At 43.1% G+C, this 18,411-nt stretch overlaps 1 protein-coding gene across 2 annotated transcripts in view; it reads right to left on the bottom strand.

The window, feature by feature from the left end:
* LOC107599003 (voltage-dependent R-type calcium channel subunit alpha-1E-like) overlaps positions 1-18,411 on the bottom strand; it is a 146,413-nt gene that overhangs the window by 26,968 nt on the left and 101,034 nt on the right. For both annotated transcript variants that reach the window (XM_016290489.1, XM_016290490.1), the window contains exons 20-23: positions 7,688-8,518; positions 3,097-3,359; positions 391-499; positions 162-291 (exon numbers count right to left, since the gene is read on the bottom strand). In XM_016290489.1, coding sequence (XP_016145975.1) covers positions 162-291; positions 391-499; positions 3,097-3,359; positions 7,688-8,518 — 1,333 coding nt within the window. The remainder of the gene's footprint in view (positions 1-161; positions 292-390; positions 500-3,096; positions 3,360-7,687; positions 8,519-18,411) is intronic.

Below are 18,411 nucleotides of genomic sequence, written 5' to 3'. Positions count from 1 at the left end.
AAGTTAAATATACTCAGCATTTCCTTAGAAGCACTTAATAAAACACAAATGCAATTCTAATTTAAACCATCTGAGAACTGTAGCAGAACTATTTACATATGGTTGTTGTTTACAAAATTATTGAAAATGCTGTTGACATGGCGGTAGAGGGGAATTCTTACTTTGTTCCTGTCTGAATTAGTGTTGACAGGGTCTTCAGCAGCCAAGGCGATACTGCTGGCGGCGATCACAAGAAGGATTGACATCTCGAAATAACGAAGATTGACAATATAGTGGCAGGCCCTGCGGACCCTGTGAAAGAGATGTAAAATAGAAAGAGTAAGAGATGAAATGAGAAAATATTCATAAAATATAGAATACAGCTGTGGTTCTATAAACATTCAGCCTTACGGGTTGTTGGGTTTGAAGATGAACATGCTGACAGGAGGAGGGGCTTTTGGTGCATCTGGGGTTTCCTCTTCTTTTTCTGTCTTTGAGGCCTCCACGTCTTTACTATTACCTGTAAAATCCAGGTATATATTAGAAATTGGGAGCTTTTACATGATGGATTTCATCTTAGTATAAGGCAAGGCAAGTTTATTTATATAGCACATTTCGTACACAATGGTAATTCAAAGTGCTTTACATAAAAGAAAGTAAAATAATCATTAAAAAAATCACAAAAATAAAACAAGGAATTTAAAAACTTTGAAAATGATTTAAAAAATTTATTTAAAATGAATTTAAGACAGAAAATGGTTATAGAAAATGATACATACATACATAAAATACAAAACAATCAGTTCGGACATCGCACAGTGCTCATTCAATAAATGCACAGCTAAATAGACGAGTTTTGAGTCTAGATTTAAATGTGACTAATGTTTTAGCACATCTGATCTCTTCTGGAAGCTGATTCCAACTGTGGGTGGCAAAATAGCTAAAAGCAGATTCCCCTTGTTTTGTGTGAACCCTTGGTATTTCTAACTGACTCGATCCTAATGATCTTAGTGGTCTGTTAGGTTTATATTCAGTGAGCATATCAATCCTGCAATGTACTTAGGTCCTAGGCCATTGAGTGATTTATTAATGAGTAAAAGTACTTTAAAATCAATCCTAAAAGTAACTGGAAGCCAGTGTAAGGACCTTAATGATCTTAGTGGTCTGTTAGGTTTATATTCAGTGAGCATATCAATCCTGCAATGTACTTAGGTCCTAGGCCATTGAGTGATTTATTAATGAGTAAAAGTACTTTAAAATCAATCCTAAAAGTAACTGGAAGCCAGTGTAAGGACCTGAGGACTAGTGTGATATGCTCAGATTTTCTGGTTCTAGTCAGAATCCTGGCAGCAGCGTATAACTCAGTAAAAGAAGACAACTGGGAGTTTGTTGCACAAAAAATTTATAAAATAAAAATAGATATTATAGATATTACAGATACATATATATAAATAATATTATTAAAACAATATATAATATTAAATATTAAAGATATTATAGATCATTTATATAAAAAATATAATAGCTCAAATTTATTTTTATTTTTAATTTTAGTGTTATTTTTGTTTATTTCAACTCAGTATGACTCATGAAATGAAGACAACTGGGAGCTTGTTGCACAATATTACTAATATAGCTATTGCATATAGGATAAATATCATGTATATATACTTCTATAATATTATTATAACATTGTATTACATTACGTGTTATAGATCTTCAATAGAATATATTGGAATATATAAAAGAGAAATTATTCATATATCATCTTGTTGTGATGTTAGGTGCCAGAATCGATGTAATACAGTCTCAAATTAGAAATTTGATCGCATATCTACTGCCACTGCCAGACAAAAAAAACGACGACAGCTGTGGTTAAACGCGATAAAACGAGCAGACTGGACAGAAACGATCGTCAATAATGCTTGCGTTTGCAGCGCACACTTCTTATCAGAAAAGGTTCAATAAAGTATTGTCTTTTGTCGTTATGGGCGCTACAGCTACAGATTTCTTGCCATATGTATGTTGCTTGCATATCACGACTATGTCGTGTATGAAATAATGTCTGATTTATATATAATCATTTGTAATTGTATATACATTGTTGTGATTAATTGTGGCTGTAACAATATTGTAGCTGTAAAAATAGTTGCCTGCTGAAATTGAAATGTATGTACATCTTCATCATGACTAGATCGACACAGTGAGTTTGTCTTTACTATACACGTTAGATGTGATCCACCTCACAGTAACAATCCTGTCAGATCGTCCATCCTTTGAGTGAGAGTGTAACGTTACAGGTCGGACGATCTGGTTTCGTGGTTAAAGTTAACCTTTTCGAAATTTTTCCGTGTTGTTGTTGCTCAGCAATAGCATGGACGCATGTTGTCTGGGGGTTTGGCAAAAGGAGAGTGGGACTGTGAGCAGTGCTCAGGGTGGTGACTGAAGGCGGTGACTGAGTAGTTCTGACGTCAACTTTTTACGGAAGTCACAACGGTTCCTGAAAAATCACAGCTACTTTATGCAGGTTGTGTGCATTTTACTGTGGACTGACTGTTTTGAAACTTATATGGTAGTTAAATAGCCCCTAGACCTCAGTTATCGTGAAAAAAGCCAGGAAATTTCAGGTTTGACAATATGGGACCTTTAAAAAAATGAGACTGCCCTTTTTGAGCATTATAAATACATTGGAGTCAAAGCCACAAGTCAAATCTAAGGATTAACTCATTTATAAAGTTGTATGAAACATTACATAAGACTATGTGTCTAATAATAAAGTGCTAATAAAGTGTTTTGTGGTGTATGTAAAGTATTGTACTGATAAGAAAAAATTTGAATAAAATAACATAAGTTTATATTTGTGTACTTTCCCTGCTGAGAAGACCTGCATTGCTGGTCATGGTATTACTACAAGGATTTTTTAAGTAGCTTAACCAGCAAAATTTTCTTTTGCTAAATAGCTTCACCAGAAAGAGCATGTTAATGGCCATTGCTAATGAACAGCTTGGTTCTGCTGTCTTCCTTTAGCTAGACCAGCACCAATCCAGCACTAACCAACAGCAATCAGTCTAGCTGGTCTTATCAGTAGGGTTCTCAGAGGTGCATGTATGCTCAAACCCGTAATGGAGGTCAGCTCCATGGAAGGCTGAGTGTCGGTGACCTCTATAACGATGCTGGTGTTGAGAGAGGACTTATCCTGATTCAAGCATCCGTGGTTGTTATTATCGGTCTCGCCGGAACTCAAAGTTGCCTGTGGGGACTGCTGGAGTGTGCTGTCAGTGAGCTGCAGAGTTGCAGGTTCTGAGTCCTGAGGTGGGCTTTTGTGGGGGGAATTGGCTGGTTTGGTTTCTGATGATTCAGAGTTGTCTGGTTTGTTCTGCCTGTGGAAGAAGAGAAGTTAATAGCTGAATTTCTCTCTCCAGTCTTCCAACAAAGAATACTTTGTACTTGGCTATAAAAAATAAATAAGTATATGTGAAATTAATGTAAACTGTCACCATGAAGTTATGTGAATAGAGCTGTTCAGTCATGATGTCAATTTGTAGATCAACCTGAAAGGCCAATTTGCCAGCTTCCTCAGAAAGTTCTAATGGGTTTTTGAAACAGCAGCTTTTAATTTATGATTAAAATAAGGTCTGTGGTTAATAGGGCTGGGTAAAAAATATTGATATCTCAATATTAAACGATTCTCATTTTTACGGAACGATATCGATTCTTAAATTAGTCTAGCCTGTTTTCAGTTAATGGACGGAACGTTGAAGGGCACTTCCCATCCAATACATCGCAATAAGCATTGTGCTTTGGTACTTTTAATATGAAACAAAGTCTCAGATTTCAAATTCTGTTCATTGTATTGCAGTATTCAAACAATAATTGCCGTTTTGGCGCTGTTTAATGTGGAGTGACAGATCGCTGTAGCGCCTCAGTTCAACAGACGCGGCAGAGCGAGGTGCACGTGAACTAATCATCTCCACATTAAAGGGGTCATATGATGTTGCTAAAAAGAACATTATTTTGTGTATTTGGTGTAATAAAATGTGTTTATGCGGCTTAAGGTTAAAAAAACACATTATTTTCCACATACTGTACATTATTGTTTCTCCTCTATGCCCCGCCTTTTTGAAATGTGTTGATTTTTACAAAGCACATCGGTCTGAAAAGTGAGGTGTGCTCTGATTGGCCAGCTATCCAGTGCGTTGTGATTGGCCGAATATACCATATTGTGATGCCCTGTCCGGTCGGAACGACGGGACAAAAACAGTAAAACCCATTATAAACGAGGCATTTGTTGCATCCAGTGGGGACATAATTACGGATTATAATGATTTATACTGTCTTTTTACGCGTTGCGTTGCATCGCGCCGCGCCGCGTAAACATAAAACCATGTCTGCATTTGTGATCGGAGAAATGACAAACAACAAGTGCTACTCTACACTGCTCAAAACTTGCGTTTGAATCATCAGTGGCAAATTCTTTAAATATAAAAAACTTACTTACAGTCTGTGAGTCAGAACAGCCGGTATTGTAGTCTACTCTACCAGGATCAGGAAACAGTCCTCCATAAAATGCGCTGGACACATCTGAATATTTGGGTTGAACTGTTCTGGAACATTGTTGTAAATACAACTTAACCACTGATTTCTAGTCGTGTCCTCTTTTGGAAGGCCAAACAAAGTAGTTTCGCTTTCACAACGAAACACACGGCGGGCTAGAGTGAGCGGAGGCCGGAGGCCTAGAGTGGGCAGAGGGCGGCGGGCTAGAGTGAGCGGCGGCCAGCGGCCTAGAGTGAGCGGAGGCCAGCTTGAGTGAGCGGCGGCGGGTGGGCTAAGAGATTGGCGTGGCCGGCGGATTCGACGAAGGAGCGTCCGGCAGGCTTGCGGCAACCACATGTGATAACCCCCGGCTGGACTCCGCTTCGTCCACGATGAAAGCCGATCCAGCGATCCACAGCGCGAAGTTGATGTATTTCCTCAGCGACCAGCACGGATCAGCTCCAGGCATGACGAAGTTGATATCGTCCTCTTTTGGAAGGCCAAACAAAGTAGTTTCACTTTCACAATGAAACACACAGCGCCTTCACGACATGGCGACGGCAACAACAACAATATTACAGCGAGAATAAAAGTTACGCTTTCTTTCTTTGCGTGAACATTTGGGTGGCGTTATGCAAATCTTCCTACATCGTGACGTAGCGTAGCGTGTTAGAATGAGCTGTTTTAGGTAGGTGTGGTTGACTCTTAACTTTTATAAAGAATGTGTCTTTGGATTTGAGACTTTAGTCTTTGCAACTTTACAGATCTTCTTTATGCACCAAGAGCTTGTAACACTCCAAAGAGAAAGGAAAAATTGAAATCGCATCATATGACCCCTTTAATACCAGTTTCAGCACAAAATAAACATGACTAAACATCCGAAGGTAAGTTAAAAGAAAGAGTACAACTTTACAATCTGTATCCTGTCTCATGTAATCGCTCAATCAGTGTTTCAGCCACGCAAAGATGCCAATATAACGGCTTGTAAACAATGTCACGTAATGTCACATTTACCTCAGAAAAACATATTCGGTGTCCATAAACTCACTAGTCAGACAGAAAAATAAACTGTAGGGAGGGGCATTTTGCTAAATATATGCATCATATAAAATATTCATTATAAATATTACTGTTCTTCAGTGTTTAATTTATGTTTGAATAAATCCATCAAGTTTTTATGACAGCCACCATTATGTTTTATATTTAAAAAAAAACTAATTGAAGTAGAAATATTATTATGTAATTGTAACTTTATTATTTAAAAAACTTCAATAACTTTAAATTTAATTAAAATTTTATTGTGTAATTTGAACAAATCAGTCAATTTTAACCTTCAATATTATAGTAATGTAGTACCAACTGACTCTCATGTATATTTTACAGCATTAGTTGAGAGATTTTTTTCCTTGAGAAAATTTGGCATGTACTGTACTGATATATCCAAAATAATCGATATTGAATCGAATCGAATCGAATCGCAAGCTTGTGAATGAGAATCAAATCGAATCGTGAAATTTGTGTCAAAATCCAGCCCTAGTGGTTAAAGGAATAGTTCACCCAGAAATTAACATTCTGTCATTAAAGGTGGGGTAAGCGATTTCTGGTAGACAATGTTGACATTTGAAATCACCAAAACAAACATGCCCTACCCCAAAAGGGTCTCGCCCCTATTTTGATAGCTCCGCCCCACACATACGTACGCAACCCAGGCAACGATTAGTTCTGTGAAACCAATCAAAACCAATGTTACACCGTGTCTACACCGGACGCGAGTGGCGCGACAAAATACTATGGAACTCATTATAATCAGTGATGCTGTCTACACCATACATATATATACATATCCAAAGCAAAACCAATGTTACACTGTGTCTACACCGGACGCGAGTGGTGCGATAAAATACTATAGAACTCATTATAATCAGTGATGCTGTCTACACCATACATATATATACATATCTATGGTCTACACTGGATGCGGCACGGCATGACACGACAAATCCCTGACAGAACACTGCTGCTGCATTCTATTCATGACGTATTGACAAATTTCAAATGATTTTCAACGGTCGCTTTGACGCGTCTAGTGTACTAGACAGACTTTAGCTGTAACGCAGACACAGTGTTACTCACCTATCGAGAAGAAACAAAGCAACCTCGGCATCCGATCGCAGGCCTTCTGCTCCTTGAGTTCTCTCCAGCACTGGAAAGCTGATCCGATATTTACACGGGTCCTACTTCTTGCCTTAAGCCTTCTTTTGTTCCGCAGACGTTTTCCTCTTTTGTTTTTTATCCGCCATCTCTATCTTTCTGTCGCTCGGCCCGCTAATGTGAGCACTGAACACGCTCTCCTCCACATCATGAGTAGACACGCCCCTTACTGCTGATTGGCTACAAGTTTGTTTTGCTATTTGGCCCGAATCAGTTTTCTAAAGTGTTTTTGAAAAATTAGCTTACCCCACCTTTAATTACTCACCCTGATGTCGATCCAAACCCTTAAGAGCTTCATTCATCTTGGGAACACAAATTAAGATATTATTGAAGAAATCCAAGAGCTTTCTGACCCTGCATAGACAGCAACTACCACGGTCAAGGCCCAGAAACTTATTAAGGACATCGATAAAATAAATGCAAGCTCAGAAAGCTCTTGGATTTCATCAAAATATCTTAATTTGTGTTCCGAAGATGAACAAAGATCTTATGGGTTTGGAACAACATGAGAGTGAGTAATCAATGACAGAATTTTTGGGTGAAATATCCCTTAAACATGACACTCACGTTAGTTTTATATTGCAAAGCTGAATATTCAGCAGCCATTACGCCAGTCTTTAGTGTCACATGATCCTTCAGAAATTATCATAACATGCTAATTTGGTGCTCAAGAAACATTTCTTATTATTATCAATGTTGATATCAGTTGTGCTGCTTAATATTTTTGTTGAAACATTGATACACCGTTTTTCAGGATTTTTTGATAAATAGAAAGTTCAAAAGAAAATATTTTTTTGTAATATCATAAATATCTTTTGATAAATTTAATTTGCCCTTGCTAAATAAAAGTATTACTTTCTTTACAAAAATAAAATACTGTCCCCAAACTTTTGAAGAGTTGTGTATATAAAGTATATAAACTGATACAATTATAAAAATCAAAAGAAATAATTAAACAAACTACCTCTGTTCAAGCACTCTGCCATCTGGACTGATCTCTCCATCATTCTTTAAATCGTTTTCATCTCTATCATTCCCTGGCCTTTGTTCTCTACTGTCAACACCACCATCTCCTAGTTGTGTCTCTTTACCCCTTGCATCTGTGTGAAGTTCCCGGTGGCGTGGGCGTCGGGGCCTGGGCCCCATATCAGGGGTCAGCGTGTCCCCTTGCGCAGGAGGCCTGTACTTACGGACTGCCCTCTGCCGCCTGTTTCCACTCAGTCTGGGGCAATGGTTGTTGATGTCCAGAGTGCCCTCGGGTGAGGTCTTTGATTCAGACGGTTCTGTCAGGGGTAAGTTCAGCGTCACTGGGGATTCAGGGACAGATATGTCCACAGGCATTGGTGGCTCTGGTACTGGAATAGTTAAAGGGGGTTCAGGAATAGGAATGGACAGAGCTTGCTCATCCACAGGCATGTCCATAGGCATAGGTGGCTCCAAGGAAGCCTCTGGCATGGTGGTGGTTGTTGTGGTTTCTATGGCTCTGCGCATGCTGTTAGATGGAGATATTCCAGGCTTCCTGTGGTGATGGCAGCCAGGTGGTCCATCGTGCTCCTCACTGGGGCTGCTGAAAAGGATCTCGCGGCTGGACATCTGTCTGTGTCGGCGCAACTGGCTGGTCCTCTGCTCCCAAACTGACATGGTCAATCTCCTCCTTCTCTCTCTCCTGGACATGAAAGAGTTAGAGGTATTGAGTGGGCGAGCATCAGCCAGACTCTCTGAATCCTCAAAGGAGTAGGCCGCACGGCTCCGGTGAATTGCACGCTTCCTGTACAGGTAGGGCCTCCTCCTCCTCCTGAGGAAAAAGAGAGAGGACACAATAAGACTGGATGCCACACTAAATGTTTCAACTGCCATGCCACAACAATTGTTTACATTAAATTATCACTGAGCTGAACAAAACCCTTTCTACCCTTCTGAAAAGACCAACTTAGTCCAGTGGTTCTCAGTTGGTTTTGCTTCAGGACTCTATATTAGTGAGATAAAAAAAAACTGTACAACATAAAAAAATCAACAAAATCTATTCATTTATTTATTGTTTGTTAAAAAATGTTTTGCTTATAAAAATGTATCTGAAGTTTTACAAATCTCAAAAATTTAAAATTGACATTTATTATTCCAACCATGAGCTATTTTGGTCCATCAAAATTAACAATTTACTGTCAGTTTAACATTACCTTTACAGTTTGAATGTTTGGTTTCTACATGTATCTAGAATTTCAATGGACTCATGCTCTTAGCAGCCAATAATTCATTGTACAAAACACACCTGTCCACATGGGAATACACTTGGGCAGCTTCTTCCAAGTGACAGATGAATTTGCACCTAAGTAGATTTTGATTGGACATATGACGAAAACAATTTTTCCTTCCTATTAAATGTTGATAAGACTATTTATATTGCTATTCTAAATATCTAATGTATGTTGATATTTAGTGTTTACCCGAGAAAACCTGTGACCCACCAGTCGAGAACCACTGGCTTAGATCATTCAGTTGACAGCTGGTTCACCTAGTTAACATTTTACTAGTTAAGAAATATGTAGGGCACCAACATAAAAAACAACATCATGGTGACCAGGTGTACTGGTCAGGCCAGCAGGGTAGCTGAATATGAGAATTGAAGTATCTGTGGGCAAAATATTTAACAGAATGTTGTTAATAAGTACTCTGCAACATGTGGTAGAAAGGGTCCATTAATTTTGCTTTCAGGACTTTGTATTTTTGTGTGACTGGAATTCAGGGTCCAGCTTGTAACGACAGCAGAGATGGAAAACAACTGGATAGAGTTGCAATATCAAAGTGAAAAACGAAACAGCGAAACTGGAAATAGAGTTGATTCAGAATGGGGAGAGAAAAAAGAGTGCAGGAAATATCATTGCAGGAAACTGACAAATCAAATTCCAACCAAAGATCAGACTAGAAAATGTGAAATCAGACATTTGATAGAGATGGTGGAACAGAAAGCTTCACCCAGATAGATAAATTAGGGGGTGCTGAATGTTAAAATTGAAATAAACAGACTATTACTTACTGGTACTTGTACTCTTGTGTGGTCCGTGTAATCAATGAGCGATTGGTTGAAAACAAGACATTAGTGCTTTCGAGAACAAGGACAAAACAAGCCAAGCATCACAGCCCAAAAAGGTCATTGACTAAAGTCGAGACAAATACTGTTCCCTTTCAGTCGGTCACGTTCGACGTACGTCGGAACTGACCGACGAATTGGTGATCGCTTTGGGAGATCAATCTACTTCGAGTGTAAGAAAAATGAGCCAATGCACATTGGCATGCGATAATTGCCACAGCTGCTCTGCGCTGCAGTGCGAGTATTTAATGAGCAGCCGGTGCGTCGCATATTTGCTTTTCGCTTTGGAGCCGAACACATGTGCTGTTCCTGCGCGTGTGTTTTCTTTGGAAAGTGGTGGAAGACGAGCTGCTCATTGGGAAGGAGCCTCTGCATGTCTGGTGCGGGTGTGACGGCACTGACAGTGTTGGTCGCAATCTCACGAGAGAGCAAAAACAGCTGTTCTCACAGCTCGCTGGAGAGTGCACCTTCAACGAGTGTGAGTGCTCACAACAGGCTTGCACTATTTGTACTGTTGTGTAGCCGCGGCCATTTCCCCTGTGCGTTTCAGCACCAGTAGAGAGCAAATTCCTAAAAGAGCACACACGGTTTGATCCTGCGTCTTTTTCAAGATGTCATTTAGACCGTGTGCTACTGGATGCGGTCGCTACCTGACCAGTGATGGTCATGATTACTGCCTCACGTGTTTGGGCCTCGCACACGCTGAGGTGGCACTCATGGATGGTACATGTTCTCACTGCGGGAACATGACCATCTCGGTGTTAAGGTCGAGACTCCAGTATCTTGAAAGGACTGGAGCCCCTTCGTATATTCCCCGATCTAGTTCTTCCTCTGGGCCAGCTCAGAAGAAGCCTACTTCAGTTAATAACCTAGGTGACCTGAGGATTACAGTGAGGAATCCCCCGCCGAGTCAAACTCCTCGGGCTCCTCACTCCTCCATGACACTGCAACCAGTGGAGCCTCCAAGAGGGCGTGCTGGTCCTCCTCGTGCGGCACCAGTCGTCACTTTTGGGGGCCGGTCGCTGCATCGGAGGGTGAGTGTATGTCCTCCGGGGATGAAGATTCGGCTGCACTGCCCCCTTCGGGTGTGTCAGCATTGCCCGAGTCAGACCCAGAGATGGCTACTATGCTTTCTCTGGCCGCCGCGAGTGTCGGGCTCGAGTGGAACTCTCCACCGTATCCCGAACCCTCGCGGCTGGATGATTGGTTTTTTGGAGCGGCCCGTGCTGGTTGTCAGCGCTCCGCCCCAGTACCTTTCTTTCCGGAGGTGCATGAAGAGGTGACTAAATCGTGGACGGCACCTTTTTCTGCCCAAAGCCTGTCTGGTCCTTCTTCCTTCCTCACTACCCTCGATGGCGGGGCAGTTAAGGGGTACGTGGAGCTCCCCCCAGTGGAGCGGTCTGTGGCGATGCAACTGTGTCCCAAGACCGCTACCTCTTGGGGTGGTAATCCGCGTCTCCCCTCCCGAGCGTGTAAGTTCTCGTCCTCTCTGACGGGCAAGGCTTACACAGCTTGTGGAGAAGTTGTGCTTAAGCACATCCTGCCCCGACAACCAGCTGCTGCCTCCACCCAGTCGTTGGCTGCAGCGCCTTCATCTGCTCGTCACCGAGGGCGCCTCCCGGCGGCCACCTCTGCCCCTGCTCAGCCTAAGCAGCAGCCTCCACCAGGCCCCCGCCAAACCAGGCGGTAAGCGTAAGGGCAAGCGGCCCTGAGACGGGTGACCCAGAGATGGGAGGATCTGCTCTACGGGAGATGATGTCCAGACCACTCCCCCGGAGGAGGGCCGGGTGGAGAATCCTTTGTTTCCTCTTGTTTTTGTTCCGCCACTGGCTCCTCGGAGGTTGGCTCCTCCTGGCTTTGGTCTGGTAGACCTGCAAATGTACCCACATTTAAAAAAAGAGCAATGCTTTGGCCTGGTAGACCTACAAATGTACCCACATTTTAAAAAAAAGAGCAATTTCCTCTATCTCTGGGTCACAAGAGGGCGCAGTTGACCTTCCCACTCCCTTCCCCCTCTCTCTTCGCCAGCAGGCAGCAGTGTGTGGGTCGAGGACTCCACCAGGCCTTTTCTCACACCCTCTGCCCCACCCTGGAACCAGGTAAGTGTGGCACAGCCCACACAGACTCCACTTTGGGCTGCCTCAATGCCTCCTGAGTTGAGTGCCTGTGTTCCACCTCGCTGCCCCACCCTGGGTACGTCTGTGGTTTCGTTGGTCCCGCTTGCATGGTGGCTGGGAGCCTGGCTAGCACTCCCCAGCCCGTCTCACTGGCTCATCCGTACCATCAGACTCGGCTATGCGATTCAGTTCGCCCGGTGTCCCCCCAAGTTCAGGGGCATCCACTTCACCTCTGTGCGGAGCAGCGATGCCCCTGTCTTACTGACGGAGATCGACATCCTACTGGTGAAGGACGCGATCGAGCCGGTCCCTCCAGCCGATATAAAGGCATGGTTTTACAGCCCCTACTTTATTGTGCCCAAGTAAGGTGGTGGGTTACGGCCAATCTTGGACCTGCGAACCTTGAACCGGGCCCTGCACAAGCTCCCATTCAAGATGTTACTGCAAAAACGCATTTCGAGTGCCTCTGTTCCCGAGATTGGTTTATAGCGATAGACCTGAAGGACGCATACTTTCATGTCTCGATTCTCTCTCGACACAGGCCGTTCCTACGGTTTGCGTTCGAGGGTCGGGCTTATCAGTACAAGGTCCTACACTTTGGGCTGTCCCTGTTACCTTGCGTCTTTACGAAGGTTGCGGAGGCAGCCATTGTTCCACTCAGAGAACGTGGCGTTTGCATTCTCAACTATCTCGACGACTGGCTGATACTGGCACAGTCTCGGGACCAGTTGTGCGAACACAGGGACATGGTGCTTCATCACCTCAGCCTGTTGGGACTTCGGGTCAACTTGGAAAAGAGCAAACTTTACCCTGTGCAGAGGATCTTTCTTCTTGGTATGGAGTTGGACTCTGTGAACCAGACAGCGCGACTCACAGAGGAGCGTGTCCAGTCAGTGTTGAACTGCTTGAATTCATTCAGAGGCAGGACAGCGGCCCCACTGAAACTTTTTCAGAGGCTCCTGTGGCATTTGGCATCCGCGAGTTGCTAGCAGTACGTTTTGCGCTGGGCCGCCTCAAAGGCCTGCAACATGGTAAGCACGTGCTGGTCCGTACGGACAATACAGCGACCGTTGCGTACATCAAACGCCAGGGTGGTCTACGCTCCCGCCGCATGTCACAACTCACCCGCCATCTCCTCCTCTGGAGTCAGAAGCATCTGAGGTCGCTTCGGGCCATTCACATCCCTGGCGTGCTCAATCGTGCAGCCGACGAGCTCTCACGACAGCCTGCGCTTCCGGGAGAGTGGCGGCTCCATCCCCAGGTGGTCCAGCTGATTTGGGACCTCTTCGGAGCCGCACAGGTAGACCTGTTTGCCTCTCCGGACTCGACCCATTGCCAGCTGTTTTATTCTCTGACCGAGGGCACCCTCGGCACGGATGCGTTGGCACACAGCTGGCCCCAGGGCCTTTGCAAATATGCGTTTCCCCCAGTGAGCCTTCTCGCACAGACACTGTGCAAAGTCAGGGAGGACGAGGAGCAGGTCCTGGTAGTTGCGCCATACTGACCCAACCGGACTTGGTTCTCGGAACTTATGCTCCTCGCGACAGCCCCTTCTTGGGCCATTCCTCTGAGGAAGGATCTGCTTTCTCAGAGACGGGGCACCCTATGGCACCCGCGTTCAGACCTTTGGAAACTTTGGTTCTAGGTGACCTACCCCAATCAGTGGTAGACACCATCACTTCCGCTAGAGCCCCCTCTAGGAGGCGCCTCTATGATTTGAAGTGGAACCTGTTTGTTGATTGGTGTACTTTCCACCGGGAAGACCCCGAAGATGTCCGGTCAGAGTTGTGCTTTCCTTCCTGCAAGAGAGGTTGGAGCGAAGGCTGTCTCCCTCCACCCTGAAAGTGTATGTTGCCGCAATTGCCGCACATCATGATGCAGTTGATGGTAAGTCTCTTGGTAAGCATGACCTGGTCGTCAGGTTCCTTAGAGGGGCCTCCTCGTCCTACCTCGGTACCCTCTTGGGACCTGTCTCTGGTGCTCATGGCACTGCAAAGACCTCCCTTTGAACCTTTGCAGTCAGCTGAGTTGAAAATTCTGTTACTAAAGACAGATCTCCTGACTGCATTAGCTTCCACCATCAAGAGGGTAGGGGACCTGCAGGCATTTTCGGTCGACTAATCGTGCCGGCCAACTCTCATGTTGTCCTGAGACCCCGGCCTGGATATGTGCCCAAGGTTCCTACCACTCCCTTCAGGGACCAGGTAGTGAGCCTGCAAAAGCACTGCCCTCGGAGGAGGCAGACCCAGCCTAGCTTTTCTTTGTCCCATCCGCACTCTGCGGCTGTACGTGGACAGAACACAAAGCTTCAGAACCTCAGACCAGCTCTTTGTCTGTTACGGAGGCCAGCAGAAGGGAAAGGCTGTCTCCAAACAGATGTTAGCCCACTGGATAGTGGATTCTATTGTCTTGGCTTACCAATCCCAAGATGTGCCTTGCCCGTTCGGGTTGCGAGCACACTTAACTAGAAGTGTTGCTTCCTCCTGAGCGCTGGCTCAAGGCACCTCGCTGACAGATATTTGTAGAGCTGCGGGCTGGGTGACACCTAACACGTTCGCTAGATTCTATAGCCTTAGTGTAGAGCTGGTATCTTCTCATGCACTCGCCCCCAGTGGCCAGTAGCTCGAAGGACCCATTCTAGTGTCGGCTTGCAAAGCCACTCCCGCTCGCTGGGCCAGAAACGTGCTTCTATTGCTCCAGTAGAGTTCCCCAGAAATGGCTAACCCTGTGAGTTCCTCTGTCACCCCCCGGCAGTCAAACGTGGCGGAGCATCTGACGCCAGGCCTACACTCGTATGCGTTGTGGAACCTGTGTTAGGCTGGGTGTCCATATGTAGTGGTCCCTGCAGCGATCCCATATGTGTATTCTTCCACGATAAGGCTACCCAGGCCGGCTAGCACGTGTCTTTCCCTCCTGTCGTCTCTGCTGTTGGTCTTTCCCCCCTAGAACTAGGCTGGAACCAGCCCAGAGACTTCCATAAGTTGTATTACCCTTATTGGCTAGTTCATATGTATAACCACCACATTTTACTTCCTACGGACAGGATGTGGCTTCCGCAGCATCCCCTTCCCTTTTAGGGCACGCTTTCCCAGCGTAATCCAAATAGTCACACTGAGTGGGTCTTGCGGAAGATCTGTGACTGACCTTCTCTGCTTAGAGCCCTGACTCCCACTCCAACAGTTAGGGGCGGTCCAGGAGTCTCAAGCAGAGTGCTGGAAAGGCCAGCGACAGTGGCGTGTTGGTAGATATCCCCAATTCGTCGGTCAGTTCCCAACGAGGGAACGGAGACATACGTCCCGTCGTTGTACCTCCGCTGTACGGCCGAGTCACTAGCTGGGCTCCTCAGCGGAAAAGCAAATATGCGAAGCACCGGCTGCTCATTAAATAGTCGCGCTGCAGCGCAGAGCAGCTGTGGCAATTATCACATGCCTTGTGCAATGTGCATTGGCTCGTTTTTCTTACACTCGAAGTAGATTGGTCTCCCAAAGCGATCTCCAATTCGTCGGTCAGTTCCAACATACGTCTCCGTTCCCTCCTTCAGGGAACGAGGGTTACGTACGTAACCGAGACGTTTTTCAGATGTATTTCAATGCTCTGCTAAAGCCAATTTTTTTACATTTAACATGTTGTATTTATACTATTTCTGATTATAAACTAAAGTTACACAAAGTTTTAAAAAAATTAAAAAGAAAAAAGTTTTGGGCTGTGTAGCAGGGCAGCAAAGCGTCACATGACAACATGATGGTAATTATATTAGATAAGAAGCAACAAATACAGTATTCTGGAACATTTTGAAATGCTGAGACAGTAAGAAACATGGCACAGATATAAGACATATATAAATGGGATCCATATGCATAAGCACACAATATCAGAAAGAGAGAGCACCCTGATTCATTTCTTTAGTAGTCAACTGGTCATACATATGCATTTCCCAGGGATGACGTCCATAGTTGTCATGCTAACTGAAGACATGCATTCATTTCCCAGTTCTCGTCAAGCAGTTTCGGACATGCTGCAACAGCCTTTTTTTAAACTTTGAAGTAAACATGCAAGATCCAAATGCCACAGGCCACAATTTCCAGTCTGAGTTCAATGACAATCAGCTCTCACATTATCTCCCAAAATGCAGTAGAGAAGAGACCCTGTGGTATTCACATCATACATCAATTTATTCTGACAAAGGTATGGCCTCCATTGCCTCATACAGAACCTTGTTTGTTTGATTTTGTTTTCTGTAATTGTCCAGCAAACATGTATTATATTAGTCTCTCATCATTCAATATTGACAGTAAAGCCTCTTTTCTATACAATGACACTCATCACAAACATTGGTTATTAGTTATTTCAAATTGCGAGCATGCCCAAAAAAGTATATAAGTGTATAGTATATTACAACAAATGTTTTCACAGGGTCCAAATGTAACACTTGCCAAGCACCAAATGAGAATAAAAGCTTGATTTGAGGAAATCAAATCAAGAAACTATGTATTATGTTGCAAGATATAAACTATCTTGTAAAACTATCTGACACAACTCATGTATCCGCTACAAATTTTAATCAGAGTGGGAAACGTACCATTAGAAGTTTATCTAGGAGGCTGGGATGATTTTTTTTCTCCAGAACTCCATGTGGCAACACAATATTTCTCTCACTAAGCCACCAAATGAATATAATAGAAATAAAATCACAATGTAGCTTAACATATTCATGATAGGTGCAGATTCACAGCAAGATGAACACTGACTCATCTTGTACATGATCCTATAAATAATGCTGTTTGTGCTATTTGCCACTAAAAGGCAAGGTAAACAGCTAAATAAATAAATTGTCATTAGGGATGTAACAATGCACGTAACGAGCCGGTTGAAAATCTATAAAAATAAGTGACAATTTAAGTTGGTCGAAATGTTAAACGAATTGCGATACATTTGGGGGTGGGGGTTTATATGAATGTATCTCTGGTGGGAATGGTCTTCAGAAAAGTTTAAATGGTATTTTCTTTTCATCTTACCTCTGTGTAATGCATTTTAAGGTAGTGTTTCTAAGCACAGCACTGATTTGTTTACAGCAGTAACCAAAGAAATGCTATATTGCTCCTGTTCCATAATTGCCACCTGCTGTCAGAAAGTGAATTTGCGCTCTCATTCAGCCCGTCTGCTGTTTTTGTTTTGTTCAGGTATGTTGTGTAGTATAGTTTCATAAAGCTAAAGTCAAATTTCAAATTTTGAAATTATACAATCTCATTTAGAAAAAAAAACTGCTCATGCAGCATGTATGCAGGATCTTTGTTTGGACTGTGATTTTGGATTTGACATTTAAATTTCACAAAGAAATGTGCTGCATTTTGTCTGAGAAATAATGAAAGGGCATCTTTTCATTTATAATTTGCCTTAAATTAAATTTTGTTCAAAAATATTGTGAGAAAATTGTATTGTGAAATCTGTATCATGAATCATATCACATTGTAAGTTAAGTGAATTGTTACATCCATAATTGTCATATATATACATTCATGTATCATTTTTCTCATATCACTTGCCATAGGCAAAAAGGTGTAGCAAAAAGTTATTTTGGACCCTGATTTTACATTTCTTGACTGAAAACTTCACGCTTGACTTTTTCCCCTTTTAGTCACAGTACGTAATGGGTTCAGGAAGCACCCTATATATATCACCTCCAGCATTAAATTAATGTAGAGGTGAATCCATGTTTACGGGGACTTTCATGATATATAACCACTCTCAATTCAGCATCCAAAACTCACTCAAGTCACTAAATGTACTGTGTTATCAATGAAAAGAAAAAAAGAAAAAATTAGATTCTAAAGCATCTATGATCAATCAAGAGATGTAAAGGTGATTGGATTGTAACGTTGAGGACACATTATGACTGGTCATCCCAACTTGCACATGCTCAACTACAGGAGTCTGACATCACACATCCATGCAGTGTTAAATTCCCAAAATCACAGAAAGATGCATGTGTGTATAAACTCCAGTTATAGAAACCTTTATCTGTCGGTTAACCTCCCTTTTTAGCTATCAGATTCTCTTTATGTTTTGAGATTTAGGCTAGCTGGATGCCTCTTCTGTTCTTGCAAAGGATATAACATATGACTACATATCCAGGCTGACCAGTGTAAAGGTATTCAAAACTCTATAATTCTCTTTTTAATGGGAAAAAAATCGTCTCTATGACAACATAATAGGCTCATCCCTGCAAAGACTGGGAAGCTTGCCGGTTGCTATGACAACTTACTGTTGATTTTGAAGCTTCGAGAATAAAGAGTCCCAAAAATCCCTACGCATTCAACCGAAATAACATTGTGTACAACCTTCAACAATGGTAAAAAATGTTGTTGGTCTCAAGTAACTGCCTCTCGCAAACTATCTGGGAAAGCAAAACCCTCAAAGTTGTAATACTTTTTCTTTACTGTTTCTGTAACTGTGTAGCATTTGATTTAAATGGTACAGAGTGAC

The sequence above is a fragment of the Sinocyclocheilus grahami genome, unplaced genomic scaffold (genome assembly GCF_001515645.1).
Source record: "Sinocyclocheilus grahami isolate Dianchi unplaced genomic scaffold, SAMN03320097.WGS_v1.1 scaffold259.1, whole genome shotgun sequence".
NCBI classification, from domain to species: domain Eukaryota; kingdom Metazoa; phylum Chordata; class Actinopteri; order Cypriniformes; family Cyprinidae; genus Sinocyclocheilus; species Sinocyclocheilus grahami.
The sequence above is the reverse complement of the archived record's forward strand: the minus strand, read 5'-3'. Positions and strand labels throughout refer to the sequence as shown.